The following is a 17,047-nucleotide window of genomic DNA, read 5'->3' on the forward strand; positions in this document are numbered from 1 at the left end:
TTTCTCTTCTGTGACTGGGTTAGTTTCTGCTTAACACCAGTGAGGCTGACCAATTCCTTTTCCTTCTGGACAGTGCTTTCAAAAGTTGCCTTGAAGCGTGGACTCAGTTCCTGCCCTTTGTGGAAGTAATAGGCTTAAAAGAGAAAATAAAAGCACTTTGGAGGGTCTCGTACAATATCTAGGTCCTACTCCTTTAGCATAGTGGGCTATCGCAATATTTGACTGCCTATTTTAGTGTGATTAATTAATTTGCTGAGCGTAAGGGCAGACTGCGTTAATCTCCTGTTATGATTGACTCATACAAGCATTTCACTGTGAATTTTCTCTTTTGTACTTAGTGTGTTCATTTGCATGCCATGTTTCCTGCAAGGATAGCGCACCTCAGGTCTGCCCCATACCCCCTGAGCAAGCCAAAAGGCCTCTTGGAGTAGATGTGCAAAGAGGAATAGGAACCGCCTACAAAGGTTATGTCAAGGTAATAGTCTTTTGTTCTTGGACAAGAGAAGAATACTAAACTTCACTTACAGCTATGCAGCTTGGAACCTCCAAGTATGTTTAAACAGATCTCCTGAATTGTGCTAAAGCTGTAAGGCTTTGTGTGCTATCTTATGTAACTTATTTAACCTTCGTTGCTTTAGATGTGGGAGAAACGGTTGGTTTTACTACAAGAGCTAAAGGTTAGTAGATTAGTAGCTACAACGTTCATAAGCAGCAGGGGAGTCGGGGGAAGCATGCTTTAAGGAAGAATTTCTGTCAGTGTTGATGTAAGCATAATATAAAAGGTAAACTCTTACCATTTTGGCATTTGTGGAATATACAAGCCCCATTGTTTGTCCTAATGCTGCCTAATATACTTATTAAATTGTAACAGGGAATGGTTGAACTTAAGGGAGGAAAACTGATTGCTTGATTACTTGACATTTTTCACTCCATTTTGAAGGGCAAGTAGAACGTGTTCTAATTCTGTTGATCTAAGTATAAGCTTTTCTAAATGTCCCTGCTTTTTGTGTCTACTACGTGTGCTTACATTTAATAAGCAATCAGTTATTTATACACAGGTCCCAAAGCCTACAGGAGTTAAGAAAGGGTGGCAGAGGGCTTATGCAGTTGTCTGTGACTGTAAACTGTTCTTATATGATGTGCCTGAAGGAAAATCCACCCAGCCTGGAGTTGTTGCAAGTCAAGTCTTGGATCTCAGGTTTGTATTATTATGACAGAGTAGATATCCTCTGTATTTTTTTCCTAACAGGAATATATATTTATAGTACACAGGAAACTTGAAGATCATGAGAGCTCTGGTCTGAGAAGACCTGTCTTTTGTATATAGACTGCAGCTAAGTTTAGGCTGAACAAGTTGGCTCAACAAGAAGTCACTTTTATTACAATCACTAATATTTACAGTATTAGCATGCTTCTTCCTAGAATTCCATATGCACACATGGAAAACAAATAGAATTTGGTAGATTGTTTTTCCCCTGCACTCTGGCCTTAACATTGAGTCACAGATCATCCCATAGCCGGTCATTTCAGGAACATTAGAAAAACTGAAGTAGTCTTCAGAAAAGCACCAAGTAATTTGCAATGCCAGTGGCTCTGACCCTGCCTTCTCACAGGAGTTTTTTCATGGTGAGACATTTGAACCACTGAACGCTGTCTACAAAAGTTCTGAGACTTACATTGATCAGAGTAACCAAGAAGTTTTTTAATTTCAGTTTATGGAATTATCAAGAAGGTGTAATACCTTTTCATGTTACAGCACTTTTTATCTCTGTTGAATATAAAGTTTGCATTCACAAGCACCTTGATATATATTTTTTCCAGGCAGTAGTACCGTGGGGTTGCATCAAGTACTGCTGTTCTGTTCTCATATTTATTCTCTGAGAACCATCAGTGTCAGCTCTCTCTGACATTTTGGCAGCAGGAGCAGAAGCGTGGAAGTATTGCAAATAACAGCATTCACATCAGTACATTGCTTGAAGCATCTCAGCCAGATATTATACCAACTGTCCCATGCTTTATCTGCTTATTGTAGCTGCCTCTTCGAGTCTGTCTTCCGAGGATTCTTAGATGTTTTAATAGACGTTAACCACCACAGCTATGAATTCTAGCATGGGCAAGTTTCAGGCATTAGTGTCATCTTTACACTAAAATTGGCAATTATGGTGATCAACTTGGTCAAATTCAGTTTAAAAAGTCTTGTGTAGACAAGCCCGCTGGAGTGGAGCACTGAAATGCAGAAGTTCTGATGTCTGTTTATTTTACTGTAATAGAGAATAAAATCTAGCTGTTTTGAAAACCCGTATTTGAATCCCACAAACTATAATTATGTTGCCAAGAGCTTTTTATGTGATTTTTCTTTTTTTCCAAAGGCCCCTCTCTTGCTACACATTGAGGTATGAATTATTCATTTCTAATGTGTCTGCTGGGCTGGAAGAGCAATATTCTTGCTGCTAATTGTAGAGTAGGTGTGGTCGGTAAACCAAAACTACACAAAGCCACCCCACTTAACTTCATGTACTGAATGCTGTAGAAACATAACTAAAGCTTGTGAGTTGTTTGGGTCAAGGATGGTTAGAGCATAATAAAGCAGTGATGGCAGTTGTGACCTCTGTGCGGTGTTAGGAGATTGCAGGCTATTGAAACAGTTGCGATATCAATTAGATTTTGCTGAATAATGTTAGTGTGTGCATGTATGTGATTCTCTTGCTCTCTTTCTTACTAGAGATGAAGATTTTTGCGTGAGCTCTGTCCTAGCATCAGATGTAATACATGCAACTCGTAAGGACATCCCTTGTATATTCAGGGTATGGTTACCAATTTGCTCTTAAAGAAAATACAAGTTAAATACCCATGTTTTGTTTTGATAGTGAAGTACGTTATCCATATTAAATGTTCATTAAGCTATGCAGAAGTATAAGAATTTACAAGGGGTGCTGAAATGTGTAGAAGAATAAATAATATGATACTTCTCTTATAACTGAATTGTAAAGAACAAAGTTCTCCTTCTTTTGCTGCTTCCTTGTATATCAAGTTTGACTTTTTTATATTCTGGATTATAATTCAGTATATTTTTGTCTCCACTTCCATTGGTATTACCAGATCCTGGTTTTTCTTTCTTAGCTTTGGAGAACTCTAGCTTTAGGAACTGATGCTGTAACAGAGTAGGCTGAAGCCGGGTTGTGCTCACTGATTCTAGTTTGCCATGTATTGTCTTGTATAAAAAAATACATTTGAAATTCTAGTTTCCTTAATTTCATATTTTAGTAGAAAAAATTTAAGAGAAAATAATTAGCTTGCTTAGAACATACATCAAAGAGAATATTATATCTGAATACTGTATTTAGTTTTTAACAACAGGAACTTCTTTCTTGGGTTTTATGTGAATTATATTTAATCTGGAGTTATAAAATACAGAGAAGAGTATGTTAGTAGCCAATATCTATAATCCCTTGCATTTGAATACAGAAACTCACTGTTTTCAGCGTCTCTAATCCTCAGTCATTTAGCATCAAGTCAATGGAACATGGAAGCCAAAGAGCTGACAGTCACATGCAGTGCCAATCATTTGGTCCTTTAGGGTTTTACTTAGGTAATGTCTTGAGTGTTTAAATGCTCCTGTGGCTTTGCTTTTCTGCTTTTTTGTAGAAATATTTTCTGCAGTGGATTTTCATCCTTTGGTTTACTACTGCTTTTACCTTAATTTTCCTCTTACTTGTTTCTAAATGTATTTTTAATTTTTTTTTATTCCCATCTGCCTGCTCTCTTCTCAAATTAGCAAATGTGGAATACTATGGGAAAGGACTTCTGAGGAGAGAAAATGAACTATGCAGAATGGTGGTTGATTTGCTTAAGAAAAAAGCATCCATACAGTTTAGCCTGCCTGACTTGCTGCTCTAATTTCTGCCTGCAGTTTTTAACTGAAAGGGTATCTAAGAAAAAAACTTTTGTCAGGTATCCCCATGTAAGAATATTTGTGTGGCTAGACATGACAAAATGTCTCCACGGTTTGATCAGATTATCCCCTACTAAAGGGATCTGATGAATTAACTGGAAGCCTGGTGTGTGAGTATATCCATTTAGATACCCTGTTGACAGGGACCAGAGAAGGTGCTGCCAAAGTCCATCTCTTTTCTCAGTTTTATGTCCCCCTTCAAAAGAAGGAATTTCTAAAATGGAAACCAGTAATATCTGACGCAAGAGAGTCTATTTTCTCAATTTCATTTAGTTCTAGGTTTGTATCTTGCTGACATAATGGCATAGAGTGGCTTCTACACAACAATTAAAACTGTTACTTTGTCATCTGTGAAAAAAATGTGGTCCTTCTTTCATATCTGTTATTTCATGTAACACAGGATGATATTGGTGGCCCACCAAAGACAGATTTTAATTTCTTTTGGATCTTCCACCAGCAGAAAGCAATATCAGAATGCTGCCAAGCACTAAAATATTGCCACCTTAGACCCCCCCATGAAATCAGGAAGAGGAAGAACTTGTTTCAGACTCCAACATTCTCTCCTTGGTAACCAGTTTTTAAAGCTGGATGTTAGGCCATCCTGGCATCCAGACACTACAGTCTAAGTGCTGCCATCAATACGTTTTTGATAATAGTGTAAGAGTGTCTGTAGTGGAGTCCTTCCACAGCTTAGCAGTTTGATTTAAGAAGCCTTGAGTTTCATAGTAAATACTGGATTTTTGTATGATGAATAATGCTAGGTATATTATGACCAACTTCTCCCATGTTTTGTGCATTAGACTGCATGTAAGATGCCACCTTCAAAAGACTGAGAAGTAATACATGGTGGTACTTCAAAGGGAAAACCATAGCTGAAGTCTGGTTTGGTTTTGTTTTCAGATTTAGAAATATTATCCATTATGCCTGCATCTATCTTTAAAATATTAATGCTTAGTTACAGTTTAGACCTGAACAAAGCTTGATGCAGAGTAATAAGAGCTTCGAGCAATTGCAGGCCACTCAGTTCTTTTCCTATTGCTCTTCACTTTTCTCTTCTGGAGTTCTGTCTTTCACATCCTATTGTCCCAAGTTTATTTTCAGATATATTTTATCTTTTAAGATGAATGTTATTGCTTAATTCACTCTTTAAGAAAGTGTATGTTGCATAACCACATCATCCATCTTTACCATGATTTTCTTATAAAGGTGTATAGGCTGAAGGTGTGTTATTCCATGTATGAATAGTTACAGCTTTCAGGTTTGCACTTTTACACCTTCTGCTGCTTTTTTTCTCTAACTGTTGTTATTCTAAAAGTCTGTTGTGAGGGCTGATACTGGCTGATGGCCTCTTTGTCTGTGACTGAAAGCCACAGTTCCCATGATCTCATAAACCCTTTGATCTCTTCATACAGGACACAAAACTAATATTAAGAAATAGTAAGTGCATACTTTGGGCAACAGAAAGTTCCTGGATAGTTTTTCTATTCAGGATACATTCTGCTTTGAGATGTAAGGATGATTTGCCTGAAAATTAAGTGAAGCCATAGTGATTTTCTTTTAACACGGGGAAGTGGGAGAATGCAGCACTTCAGTCTCAAAACATTGCTTTCCTCCAGAGCTTTTAATGCAGACATGATGTGCTCTTCCCCCCGGCAAATATTTTGAAAATTAAGCAGGAAAATCAAAATCTAGAACCGATCATAGCAATGCCATTGGGTTTAAATGCATCTGACTCAGAAAACATGTATGTCATTTTCAGTAAGTTATTAGATGATGGTGGGGGGAGGGATCAGGACAAATTATGGCATGCTACTGAAATTCCAGAGCAGGAAGGAGCCTTTTACTGCCATGTATTGATTATTGTAGTAAAGGAATTATCCTGGTTTTGGCTGGGATAGAGTTAATTTTTCTTCCTAGTAGCTGGTACAGTGTTGCATCTTGGATTCAGTATGAGAACAATGTTGATAACACACTGATGTTTTCAGTTGTTGCTAAGTAGTGTTTAGACTAAGTCAAGGATTTTTCAGCTTCTCATGCCCAGCCAGAAGAAGGCTTGAGGGGCACAAGAAGTTGGGAGGGGACACAGCCAGGGCAGCTGACCCAAACTGGCCAAAGGGGTATTCCATACCATGTGATGTCATGCCCAGTACATAAACTGGGGGGAGTGGGCCTGGGGGGGTCACTGCTCAGGAACTAACTGGGCATCAGTTGGCGGGTGGTGAGCAATTGCGTTGTGCAGCACTTGTTTTGTATATTCCAACCCTTTTATTATGATTGTATTATTATTATTATCACTATTAGTTTCTTCCTTTCTGTTCTATTAAACTGTTTTTATCTCAACCCACGAGTTTTCTTCTTCCTTCCAATTCTTTCCCCCATCCTGCTTGGGGGGGCGGGGGGGGTAGTGAGTGAGTGGCTGCGTGGTGCTTAGTTGCTGCCTGGGGTTACACCACAACAGAATGTAGCATTCCTTGCCCATATTTTAGGATTCAGAATGATTAAGCAAAACTGACAAAACCACTGTGGCTTGTGCAGGTTTTTTTTTAAGCACTGTGGCCATATTAGCTGCGTGCTGTGTTGCATACCCCTCAGGTACACCATCACGTTGTTATGAAAAAGTGTATTTTACTTTCACAGTTCTGAAGTATATAATACCAACAAAAAGGGCTTTTATTACTCTTTACTAATTTCACTTTATCTATCTATTAAAAGGTGACAGCTTCTCTCTTAGGTTTGCCTTCAAAGTCTTGTTCTCTACTCATCCTGACGGAAAATGAGAATGAGAAGAGAAAGTGGGTTGGAATCCTAGAAGGGTTGCAGTCTATCCTGCACAAAAACAGACTGAAAAACCAGGTTGTGCATATTCCACAAGAAGCCTATGACAGTACGCTGCCTCTTATTAAAGCAAGTTTAGCTGCTGCTATTGTAGGTATGTTTGGTTTAACTTTTTAAGTGTGTGAGGGTTGTTGGGGCTTTTACATGGGCTTCTGTAATGAGAGCGCTGACACCTTGAAATAAATTCCTCAGCTGAATTCCTTCATAGGAATTTAATAATGGGGGGGAAATGCTAATCTTGCATCAATATTCAAATTTCTTCATCCACCTGGAGTAAATAATACTGTTTAGTTGTTTTAGCAATATGGTATATAGCATGCTTTTGGCAGACTGTGTGAACTTAAGCAAAATTGATTTGCTGTTGAAAATCTGTTTGTCCCGAAACTTTTCCAGCTGTTCAAAGCAAACAGTCTGTTTTAGAGACAAGATTAAGTGTAGCTGAATTAATAGCCTTTTTTCTCCTTGCTGGTTTAGATCGAGATAGAATAGCAATTGGTTCAGAAGAAGGACTGTATGTGATAGAGGTGACCCGTGACGGTAAGTTGGGCCATAATGCATGCAGTAATTACATACAGAATAATGAGCTCCATAACTTCTAGTGCTGTTATAATATAGGTTACACAACAGCCCTTCATGTATAGTAAGTATTAAGCACTCAGTTAATTGATGAGAAGGAAAAGTGAATGTGAGATACAAGCACTAATTTGGTCATTATCATTACATTCAGTTGACTGGCTGAAATTAAAGAGATGAGTTACCGGGCATATTCTGACACATTCTCACCTTGACTGTGTTCCCACAGCAGGTAGCAAAATGCTTCAGCACACACAGCACACACAGCAGCAGTTGATGCACAGCAAATTGTCAGGCACTCACTAAATAGAACTTGAATTGAGTGAGAAAAACTTGACATGGAAACAGACTTGTTCTGACCTGCACCATCAGAGGACTTAAAATGCCATGAATTCGAAGTTAGACAGCCAGTGCAAGCAACACAAGAGTTTGTAGACTTTCCATTAAAGCCACCACATATTGTTGTCTGTTTCTTCCAGAAATTTGACAACCACTCACATCCTGTTTCAGACCGATGATGGCCAAAGCAAATGCCTTGCTTTCCCCTTTCCATTATCTCTTTATTTCCCTGATCCTGTGTTTCCTCCTGAACCTGCTTTTTCCTTCCTGTTCTTAATACACTCTGCCCTCTGCTTTGGGAAAAATGGGATCAGTTTAGCCTATTCTTTCTGAAGACTTACCATGTCCCTTCCAGAAGTTCACACAGAGTGTGCTCCAGGCACCACAGCAAAGTGTGTGCTGTGTAGTCACTGGGCAGCACAGTCATATCCCTCTATCGTTGAATTATTAGGTGTCACAGCTAGGGAGTAAGGGAAGCATTTTTCCCTTTAATCTGATATACTGAGCACAAACACAAATAACAATGGGATATGTGCCTTGGTATGGTGGGGACAGCATGGAGGCCCAAAGGATTACTAGGACATGAGCATGGGGATCGTTTGGGGTCATTATCTACAAAATGCAATTTTAAACATAGAAAAGCAAAGAACAGGTCTGGTTAATTTTTCAATCTGCTTCCAAAATAAGGTATTCTTATTTTGAACAAACAAATGAAAAAAAAAAAAAGAAAGAAAAAACTAGTTGAATTAAACTGAATTTGTAGAAGTAAAGTAATATACTTCTAAGAAGCAACCCAGATTTAAAATACAATAATCTACTACTATTTATATCCTTTTCCAAGTTACCGTAGGAAATATTAGTTATTTCTTTCTCTCTGACTTTAAAAGCACCAAGCATACCTTGTGAAATCCGTGCTTTCTTATAAATCCTGAGGCACTCTAAATTTAGACAACACTCTAAATCCATACTTTTTGTAGTACAAGAGCTAACAGTCTTGGCACTCTGATAGGATTGTTTCTAACAAAATACCTAGTGCTTTCTTCACCTATATTTATAACCTCTGAGCTTATGTTCTTCAGGTGTCCTTAACTATCTGGGTGTTGAGGATGTTGAGGTCAGTGATACATGTTTGTAAAATTAAAAGGTGTCTTTTCCAACTTTGGAAAAATCACTGAGATGCTCCTGAAATATCCCTTTGATTGTTTTTAGTCATTGTCACTCAAATATCAGAAAAGATATTTCTTCAATTTTAGCCTTGATGGAAGAGTTTGAATTTCCTTTTTCAATGCAATTTAGTTTGTGGCTATTTGAAAGTTGGATTGCAGTTACACTTGGATTTCAATGTAAAATAAAGCAGTGAATACAGACTTTTAAAGACTTAATTGACTTTCAAAATCAAATGAAGTCAGGGATGTGGGTTTTGGGCAAAAAGCAAAATATTATTGCTTCCTCTTGCTTAGAATAAGCCATTGCCCAATTCCAGGAGAAACTGCTTTATACATGGAGACAGCAGATACTTGAAATTCTTTTTAGCAGTAATAAATGCCATTCCTTCGAGTAAACTTCCAGTGGTCACAATTCTGTAAGTAGTTAGATATAAACATAACTTTAGATGCAGATAATTCCAGAGATTCCACTACAGCTTCTTGCATAAAAGAAAATTGTACATTTAATTTGAAAGGTCATTTCATAAAGGAATGATTATCTGCATCACCATGTCATATGTAAATGTGAAAATAAATTATCAAATTTGGTTTTAAGTTAAAGGATGTTTTGCAGGAGTTTTCTGTGGGTGGTTCCTGTGTGTTAATACCATTTTTATAAATTTTAATCTCTTTTTCATTTTATGGCAGTTGTAATTTTCAGTGTTAATTAACTGCCAGCTGCTTATATCAAAGGTCTTTGGTCAGGATATCACTTAGTTCTTTACAAATAAACTAAACTGTAAGCTGGAGTTGGAGTTAGGGAAAAAATCTTGTCTCTGCGGCAAAGTTCCAACAGCTGGTTATTTCATAGAACATTTCTTCAGACATATCATATATCTATTTGTGCAAGCGGGGGGGGTGCCGCAAAAGCACTTGACTTTGATCTAAACAGCTAAAGTCTTGTTACAAAGTTTACAGAATTTGCTAACTTGGCTAGGTTACTCAACTATTACTGAAGAATGCATATAATCTCTAGTTAATATTTCTTTTTAATTATCATTTACAAATATTTTGAATGCATTCAGCTAACAGAAAGATGAAAGTGACATTTTAGTATAACTGGCTTATGTGTATTATATTTCCTAGTTTGGAATTGCTTAGTCTCTTCTATTTGTACCCCATGAAATACTAACTACTTTCTTGAAAGTGCCTGTATACCCATGATCCTAAAAGCAGAACACATTGTACCTAACCCCTTTAGCTGCCTCTAATCCTTCAAACAGTGAAACTCCTCAGCCTGACTAGTCCTTAGTGTGAGAAAGCTTTTCCTGGTGCCTGTCCTAAACCTCTCTTCCTACAGCTTAAGCCCATTCCTTCTTATCCTTTCCCCATCACACACAGAATTTTTTGCCTTTCCATGTAATTGTTTAACACCCACTTACTGTACTGCTATTTTATTGGCTGAGACATTTGCCAACAGTACAGCATTGTATCCTCAGTTACCAGCATTAAATACTTTATATTTCTTCTCTTTGTGTTCTGCTAATTTGGTCTTCCTCCGTAATTTACTGAAGATACTGATATTTTCCTGAAGGTGGGACCCATTTCAGAAGGTACAGCATCTTACAGTGTATAGATAGTACAGATCTTATTATTTCTGTTTATCCCAGATGTTAAGCAGCCTTTTCCTGAAAAGTGTTGCTGAGACTTTGTATCCATCCATAGAGAGAGTTACAGGAATGCTTTGTTTCATTGTTTGTTCTGAAAATTAATAACAGAGCATCAAATGTGTAATAAGTGCTCTTTCTTATCTGGTATGTGTTTAGAGTCACTTTCAGACATCAGTATGTAACGCTGCAGTGTTTCCAGGCCTGATGGTTTTCTTGTTTAACTTATGGCAGCTATTATTTCCTTTGCAGTGATAGTCCGAGCTGCTGACTGCAAGAAGGTGTACCAGATCGAGCTTGCTCCCAAAGAGAAAATTATCATCCTCATCTGCGGTCGGAACCACCACGTTCACCTTTACCCCTGGGCCTCTCTGGATGGGTCGGAAGGAAACTTTGACATTAAGCTTACAGAAACTAAAGGCTGCCAATTGATTACAACTGGAACAGTAAAGAAGAGTTCTTCAACTTGTTTATTTGTGGCTGTCAAACGACAGGTTTTTTGCTATGAAATTCACAGAACTAAACCTTTCCACAAAAAATTTGGTGAAATTCAGGCTCCAGGAACTGTACAGTGGATGGCAGTGTTCAAGGACAAGCTCTGTGTTGGCTACCAGTCTGGGTTCTCTCTGTTGACCATCCAGGGAGATGGACAATCTATAAACCTGGTAAATCCTAATGACCCCTCGCTTATCTTCCTCTCACAGCAGTCTTTTGATGCCCTTTGTGCTGTGGAGCTCAGTAATGAGGAATACCTGCTTTGCTTCAGCCATATGGGAGTATACGTCGATTCGCAAGGTCGAAGGTCACGCATGCAGGAACTAATGTGGCCTGCAACTCCTGTTGCCTGTAGTATGTATATGTTTTTCTGTTGCCATATCCCTGTTGCTGCTTTACTTGTCTAAAAATAATCAGCACTGTATTCTATTTTGCTTCGGTTTGTCTTTCAATATTTACAGTTCAAGTTTTGATGAGCTAACAGTATACATAGTTCTTCCTGATGGTAGTTTTGGACTTGGCGATCTCCTGGGCTGAGATCCTGGATGCTGCAAGAAAAGAAGCTCTGTCTTGTTACAGGACACAGAAGAACAAATAATGGAATGCAAAATAACTTTTACAGAGAGTAGTCCTGGATGCAGGACAGTGCAAGACTACCGGTCTGTGAAATTCTGTAAAGATTTTTGCTCCCCTAGAGAGTGTAAATGTCTAGTTGTCTGTAGGATGTCTTCTGTATCCTGTACTCAAAGTACAATAGAAAGTTGAAGAAATGGTGTAGCTGTGACTCTAAAGGTTCATAAAGATAACAAAGTAACAGGTAAAAATACTGCTTTTGGCAGAACTGGTAGCAATTTTTCACCTTTTGGTTTTATTTTTAGGGGGAGAATTTCCAAAAATAATATAGGCAGGTGGAGGGTGACTTCTCAACTGCTCTGCTCATTTCAGGAGCATTGGTTTATCAGCTAGTTAGGATAGAAGCACATGCAGAGCATTTTTCAGTATTCAGTAGTCAAAGGCAGTTCATGATAAAACAGGGATTTCTGTTTGGACCTCAAATAGCAATTAAAATGTTTTGAATGATTGAAGGCAAGAAATAGCTTTTTGTTTAAATAGTACAGCGAACAGTTAGGTGCGTGTTGGTTTGATCAGGCCAGGCTCTAATAGCAGTTTGTTTAATTTTAATTGTCTTGAACTGAAATTGTTCGCTTGCTTTACTCTGACCTAATTCTGTACAGGAGTCTGAAGCAAAGGCCCAAGGAAACAATGTAGTTGCAAATTTACTTTAAAACACCATTAGCCAAAGCTAATGTTTCCTTTTCCTTTACCAGCTCTACAGTATTTTGCATTTCAGCAAACTAGGCTTGCTAGTTAATGGTTTTGTCTGTTATTATTAGAAGCTGTTCTTACTGTAAACGATTTTATAGCATTCTTGTATGTGCAATCCTGAGTGGTGTTGGCCTAGGGCTGTTTTGGAAAGAGCAACTTTTTCTGCTACCAAAGGAAATGGGATTGCTTGCCTTTTCATTAGCCTTGTCCTCCCTCCTTCGTCCTGGTATCTGTCACTAGTGATGGTGACTTTTTTTAACTGTCCCATCAGGACATCATTGAAGTGGAAATGGTTCTCCCCTGTTGCAGTTTCTGCTGTGGTAAAGGACCATGTTGTAGAGAGGTTTTAGGATACGGTGGAGAATTTGTCTCTAGGGCATTCAGTCCCCTCATGCTAGGAGAGGCCGAGGTCTGCACTAAGACAGTCAACTCTCGTACATTAGGTGGCCTGTCTAGGTTGCAGTTAAACCAGCTTAATGTGCTGCTTCTGTTCTGAGTCAGTGTAGGGATTGTGGGGCTGCTTAGCTTGAGTACAGTGGAGTGCAAAGACTTGGAGCCAGCGGGTCTCAAAGCTGTAGCGTGGGCAAGCCCAGTGCAGACACTGACGTGTCTGTCTGGGAATCAGTTGAGATCTGATCAAGGTCATCAGCTCTGACTGGTAAGTGCTGGCCTTGGCTACAAGCTGGCTAGGCAGAAGCAGTTGGTGTTTCTGTCTGATGCTCAGTGGTCTCCCTTGATGTGGACATCCAAGCCAACTGTGACCCCGCGTAATAAATACTTGACTATAAATCACTGCTGGGATGCATATTTATGATAGCTGTCCAACACTTTCTGTGAATGAATTTTAAAAATAGCACCACAACCTTACTTCAGATCTTACAAGAAGATTCTGTGATGTGTTTAGTATCCTACTGGGTTATTTTCCCTTTGTTTATTGAAGCAGTTCTTTATTAAATGACATAAATTTCTAGTAACTGCTCTTTACATCATGACACAGGCTTTACATGAGCAGAAGTGTGTTGATATGAAGCTCCAGGGATATCTGCTTTTAGTTTGACCTAAAATGAACTTATCTGCTGATGCCTTTTATGCTTTTAAAAAAAAAAGTTGAAAAGAGAAAATGGGTTGTGGGCTTTAAGCATTGACATTTTTCTGTTAACCTGATGAAAGCAACCCATACATGAATATCTAAAGCTAGATAATTGTCAGCAAAAGAGGAAGGAAATTGAGAACAGATCTGCATCATGACTTCATGACCCACCTCACAGATGGTGGCCCTCTCTTTTCCCCTGCATGCAGCAGATGTATAGTTAGTTTGCTGCTTCCGAAATGAAGTAATCTGCATCTGTAGAAAAGCTAGCTGCTCAGTTCCTACCAAGTAGCAAATTTGTATGCATCTGAAAACTTCAGATGCCATTTTGCAATTTCATGAAATCATAATTTGAAGTTTAAAAATACTGAAAGGGTCAAATTTAGATCTTTCATGATGCTGGCAGTTGTTGTTAGCAAATCTATTATCACAGAAGTATCTGTTTGAAAGTGAGGCTGGGAAAAATTGTTTTAAAATGTATCTTGCACATAGTGGACAACATGTAACTATTGAAATTTGCTCAAGTGTATGTAGTTCTGGACTACCGAAACCATATTAGGGTTTTCTGTTTCTTTAATCTGTGCAGGTTGCAATTCTTCGTATGTAACAGTGTATAGCGAGTATGGTGTTGATGTATTTGATGTTAACACTATGGAATGGGTCCAGACTATTGGCCTGCGAAGGGTAAGTAATTTTCTTTGAATATAGAACTTAACTGGGTTAATTCCAAATGAGATGTTTCTTCAGTGTGTATGCTAGGCTTGAGTTAATTCTCTGTCTCCTTCCTCAAAACAGATCAGACCATTAAACATGGACGGCACGCTGAATCTCCTTAACTGCGAGCCACCAAGACTAATATATTTCAAGAACAAGTTTGCAGGTGAGTACTGAGCAAGGGGAGATATAGGAAAGTGATACAAAGTTAACTGGGTAATTTTGAGCAATGTTACCTTTGCATGAGATGAAACTTGTACTGAATGCATCTGGGTCAACATGTACCTGTGTATGTAAAATTCCATTGTGATATTGCAGCAGGAGCTGTCCTCAGTGTACCAGAAACATCTGACAATAGCAAGAAGCAAATGCTTCGAACTAGGAGCAAAAGAAGATTTGTATTTAAGGTTCCCGAGGAAGAGCGATTACAACAAAGGCGGTAAGAATTTAGTCGTGCTCTGTAGCTTAATATACATGATGACATGCAGACACTGAGAATGCTAATGGTAAAAATCACTCTGTTCTTTTAGGGAAATGCTTAGAGACCCTGAGCTAAGGTCAAAGATGATTTCTAACCCAACAAATTTCAACCATGTGGCTCATATGGGACCAGGAGATGGAATGCAGGTTCTCATGGATCTCCCACTGGTAAAATACATTTAAAAGGGAGGGAGATATATGTGCATTTGTTTGTGCTCAGAAAAACCGTGAAGCTGAGCTGTGTGGGGTTCAAGTATTCTCTCTGTACCAAATTCTTCTTTTAATCATTTTGAGAAAGGTGAACCTTCCTGATGTGCAATGCTTCTAAATCCTGTGCAAGGAAATACTGCTGACTTATAGCTGACTTATGAATGAGACACTGAAAGAAATAGATATCACTGCCAACAGCTTGTTAGTAGTTTTGTAAATAATCAGTCTCTCCTCCTTCCTTTTTCTTGTTTGTCTTCTTAAAATAACAGAATGAATTTCCTTCCCCCTCATCCTCTCGACATTCTGCTCTGATATCACCTCCAACAGGCTTTGAGCACGTCTATCACACTTCTCCAGAGTGACCATTCCTCACTGCAAGGCTCCCCTCTGCTTTCTTCCTCTTCCTGTCCCTCCTCTGCTTCCCTAGCAAGGGTAGGAGTAGCTACAAACTGTTAGGAACTGGAATGGTGTGCTTGTGGCACTTCGCCAATTCTAGAGCAGAAACAAAGGGGAAAAAACTAATGCTGTGGAGGTAACTAAGATGCATGTAAGTTGCAGTGCTTTATAGCATTATTTTATTTTGTATTTTAAAAATACAGCATTTTGTTGAGCTATTTCAGTGTTAAATCCATGAGAGGAAGGTGTGAATATACACTTTTATGTTCTGTACCCTCCATTTTATAGCTGCTAGTCAGGCTTTCTTTTGTCCTTCTCAGCTAGCCCAGATGAGGGTAATGTATTTGTCCTTTCAGCAGGAGGAGGAAGGAAAGCAGCGCTGTTGGTACAGTCCCTGCCCCTTCATAGAGGGTTTGCTGGCTGACAGGTTCCAGTGGCTGCTATGGGGCTTAGTTCTTTCTCTGTCTTTCTCAGGGTTTGTGTCTGTTACTGAAAATATGTGGATGTGGTCAAGTAAGTTCAGAGTTTTTCTACCAACACTGGGTTGTAATAGCTTCAAAAGCACAGTAAAGTTTTCATGAGTTACAACTCCTAGTTGGATAGCTTTTGTTGCTGGCTAACAAGGTGTTTCGTTTCAACTGTAGAGTGTCCTACCTGCTGCACAGGATGAAAAACCATGTCCACCTACAGCTAACCTCTCACGGCAGCAGCAGCAGAGAAACAAAACCTATATTTCATGGCCCTCGTCAAGTAAGGCTGAAAGCAAGCTTGTCAGTTCTGAGCTGTAATTTATGGCTTCAACAAGAGGTGTAAACCTGCCTTTTTTTCCTTCTTTCTCTATAGGTGGCAGTGATATGGGAGGAGCCATGCCTTCCCGAAGTATGTCCGATCCTGACCAGGAGTTTGACAAAGAGGTAAGGTAGCTTTTATTAAATGGAGACTTATGATGTCTGGTTGCCATAGATGGTTTTCTTTTTCCAATAAATTAAATTTCTGAGGAAATACTTCATAAAGACCATGATTTTGATGATGTTTTCCTTCCACAAATATTTCCCCCAGCCTGTAATACATGTTTGCAAGTTAGATATGCCAGCAAAAAAGCAAAGCTGTGAAGAGATCTTTTTATGGTGATATTTTAAGAAGTATATTATCTCTTGGATTAAGCTTTGTAGACAAGGGAAATGTGACTAATTGATGAAATGTCCTCAAAGCTCCTAAAAATGTTCTCTGGGCTATTAGCATAGAATAGCAAAGTAATACGATTAGTTAAGTAATTTTCTGTGCTGCCTTAAGGAAGACTTTTTGTCACGTAACTTGAGAAGAAATCATATTTTAAAACACGTAAAGCTGCTTTTAGCAAGAGTAAAAGTATGTGCCAGTAGTCACCAAACTGAAAGTGTCCTGGCTCTACAAAACTGGTGTCCCTGAATCTAAGGGGAGAAGATGTACGATTTTTGTTCCCTTGATTTATCATGGGTGTAGCTTCTTCCAAGCTTTGCTCAAGCACTGCCTGTGCAAGGAAAGTGTTAGGAATCATTCCTGGGAAGCAAACTCCTAGATCAAGATCTTTGCATCTTCTTAGTGCTTTTTCTTACCCAACTATAGGCCCATGTAATGCTCTGGATTTTGAAGGGTGTTTTCCTGAAGCCAGACCTTTTCAGGATGCCTTAGTACACCCCAAGTCAAAGTATTTGTCCAGAGTTCTGATCACAGCTGTGCTCTGACTTCCTTTGTCACCTAGAGTAAGCCATTAAAAGCATGTGAAAATAGGGATCTCTAAACACAGGTATTTTTAAAACTGTCTTGATTTTCAAAGGTGCTGGTG

General features: G+C 38.7%; 1 protein-coding gene across 13 annotated transcripts in view; it reads left to right on the forward strand.

The window, feature by feature from the left end:
• Positions 1 to 17,047, forward strand: part of CDC42BPB (CDC42 binding protein kinase beta) — a 100,808-nt gene that overhangs the window by 80,852 nt on the left and 2,909 nt on the right. For 6 of the 13 annotated variants that reach the window (XM_069783411.1, XM_069783413.1, XM_069783419.1 and 3 more), the window contains 13 exons: positions 339 to 475; positions 1,059 to 1,198; positions 2,723 to 2,804; positions 6,665 to 6,881; positions 7,262 to 7,324; positions 10,764 to 11,360; positions 14,009 to 14,106; positions 14,218 to 14,302; positions 14,455 to 14,575; positions 14,667 to 14,784; positions 15,697 to 15,735; positions 15,867 to 15,972; positions 16,066 to 16,136. In XM_069783411.1, coding sequence (XP_069639512.1) covers positions 339 to 475; positions 1,059 to 1,198; positions 2,723 to 2,804; positions 6,665 to 6,881; positions 7,262 to 7,324; positions 10,764 to 11,360; positions 14,009 to 14,106; positions 14,218 to 14,302; positions 14,455 to 14,575; positions 14,667 to 14,784; positions 15,697 to 15,735; positions 15,867 to 15,972; positions 16,066 to 16,136 — 1,874 coding nt within the window. The remainder of the gene's footprint in view (positions 1 to 338; positions 476 to 1,058; positions 1,199 to 2,722; positions 2,805 to 6,664; positions 6,882 to 7,261; positions 7,325 to 10,763; positions 11,361 to 14,008; positions 14,107 to 14,217; positions 14,303 to 14,454; positions 14,576 to 14,666; positions 14,785 to 15,696; positions 15,736 to 15,866; positions 15,973 to 16,065; positions 16,137 to 17,047) is intronic. The other 7 variants (XM_069783415.1, XM_069783421.1, XM_069783423.1 and 4 more) reach the window with 3 other exon arrangements.

The sequence above is a fragment of the Haliaeetus albicilla genome, chromosome 5 (genome assembly GCF_947461875.1).
Source record: "Haliaeetus albicilla chromosome 5, bHalAlb1.1, whole genome shotgun sequence".
Lineage (NCBI taxonomy): Eukaryota > Metazoa > Chordata > Aves > Accipitriformes > Accipitridae > Haliaeetus > Haliaeetus albicilla.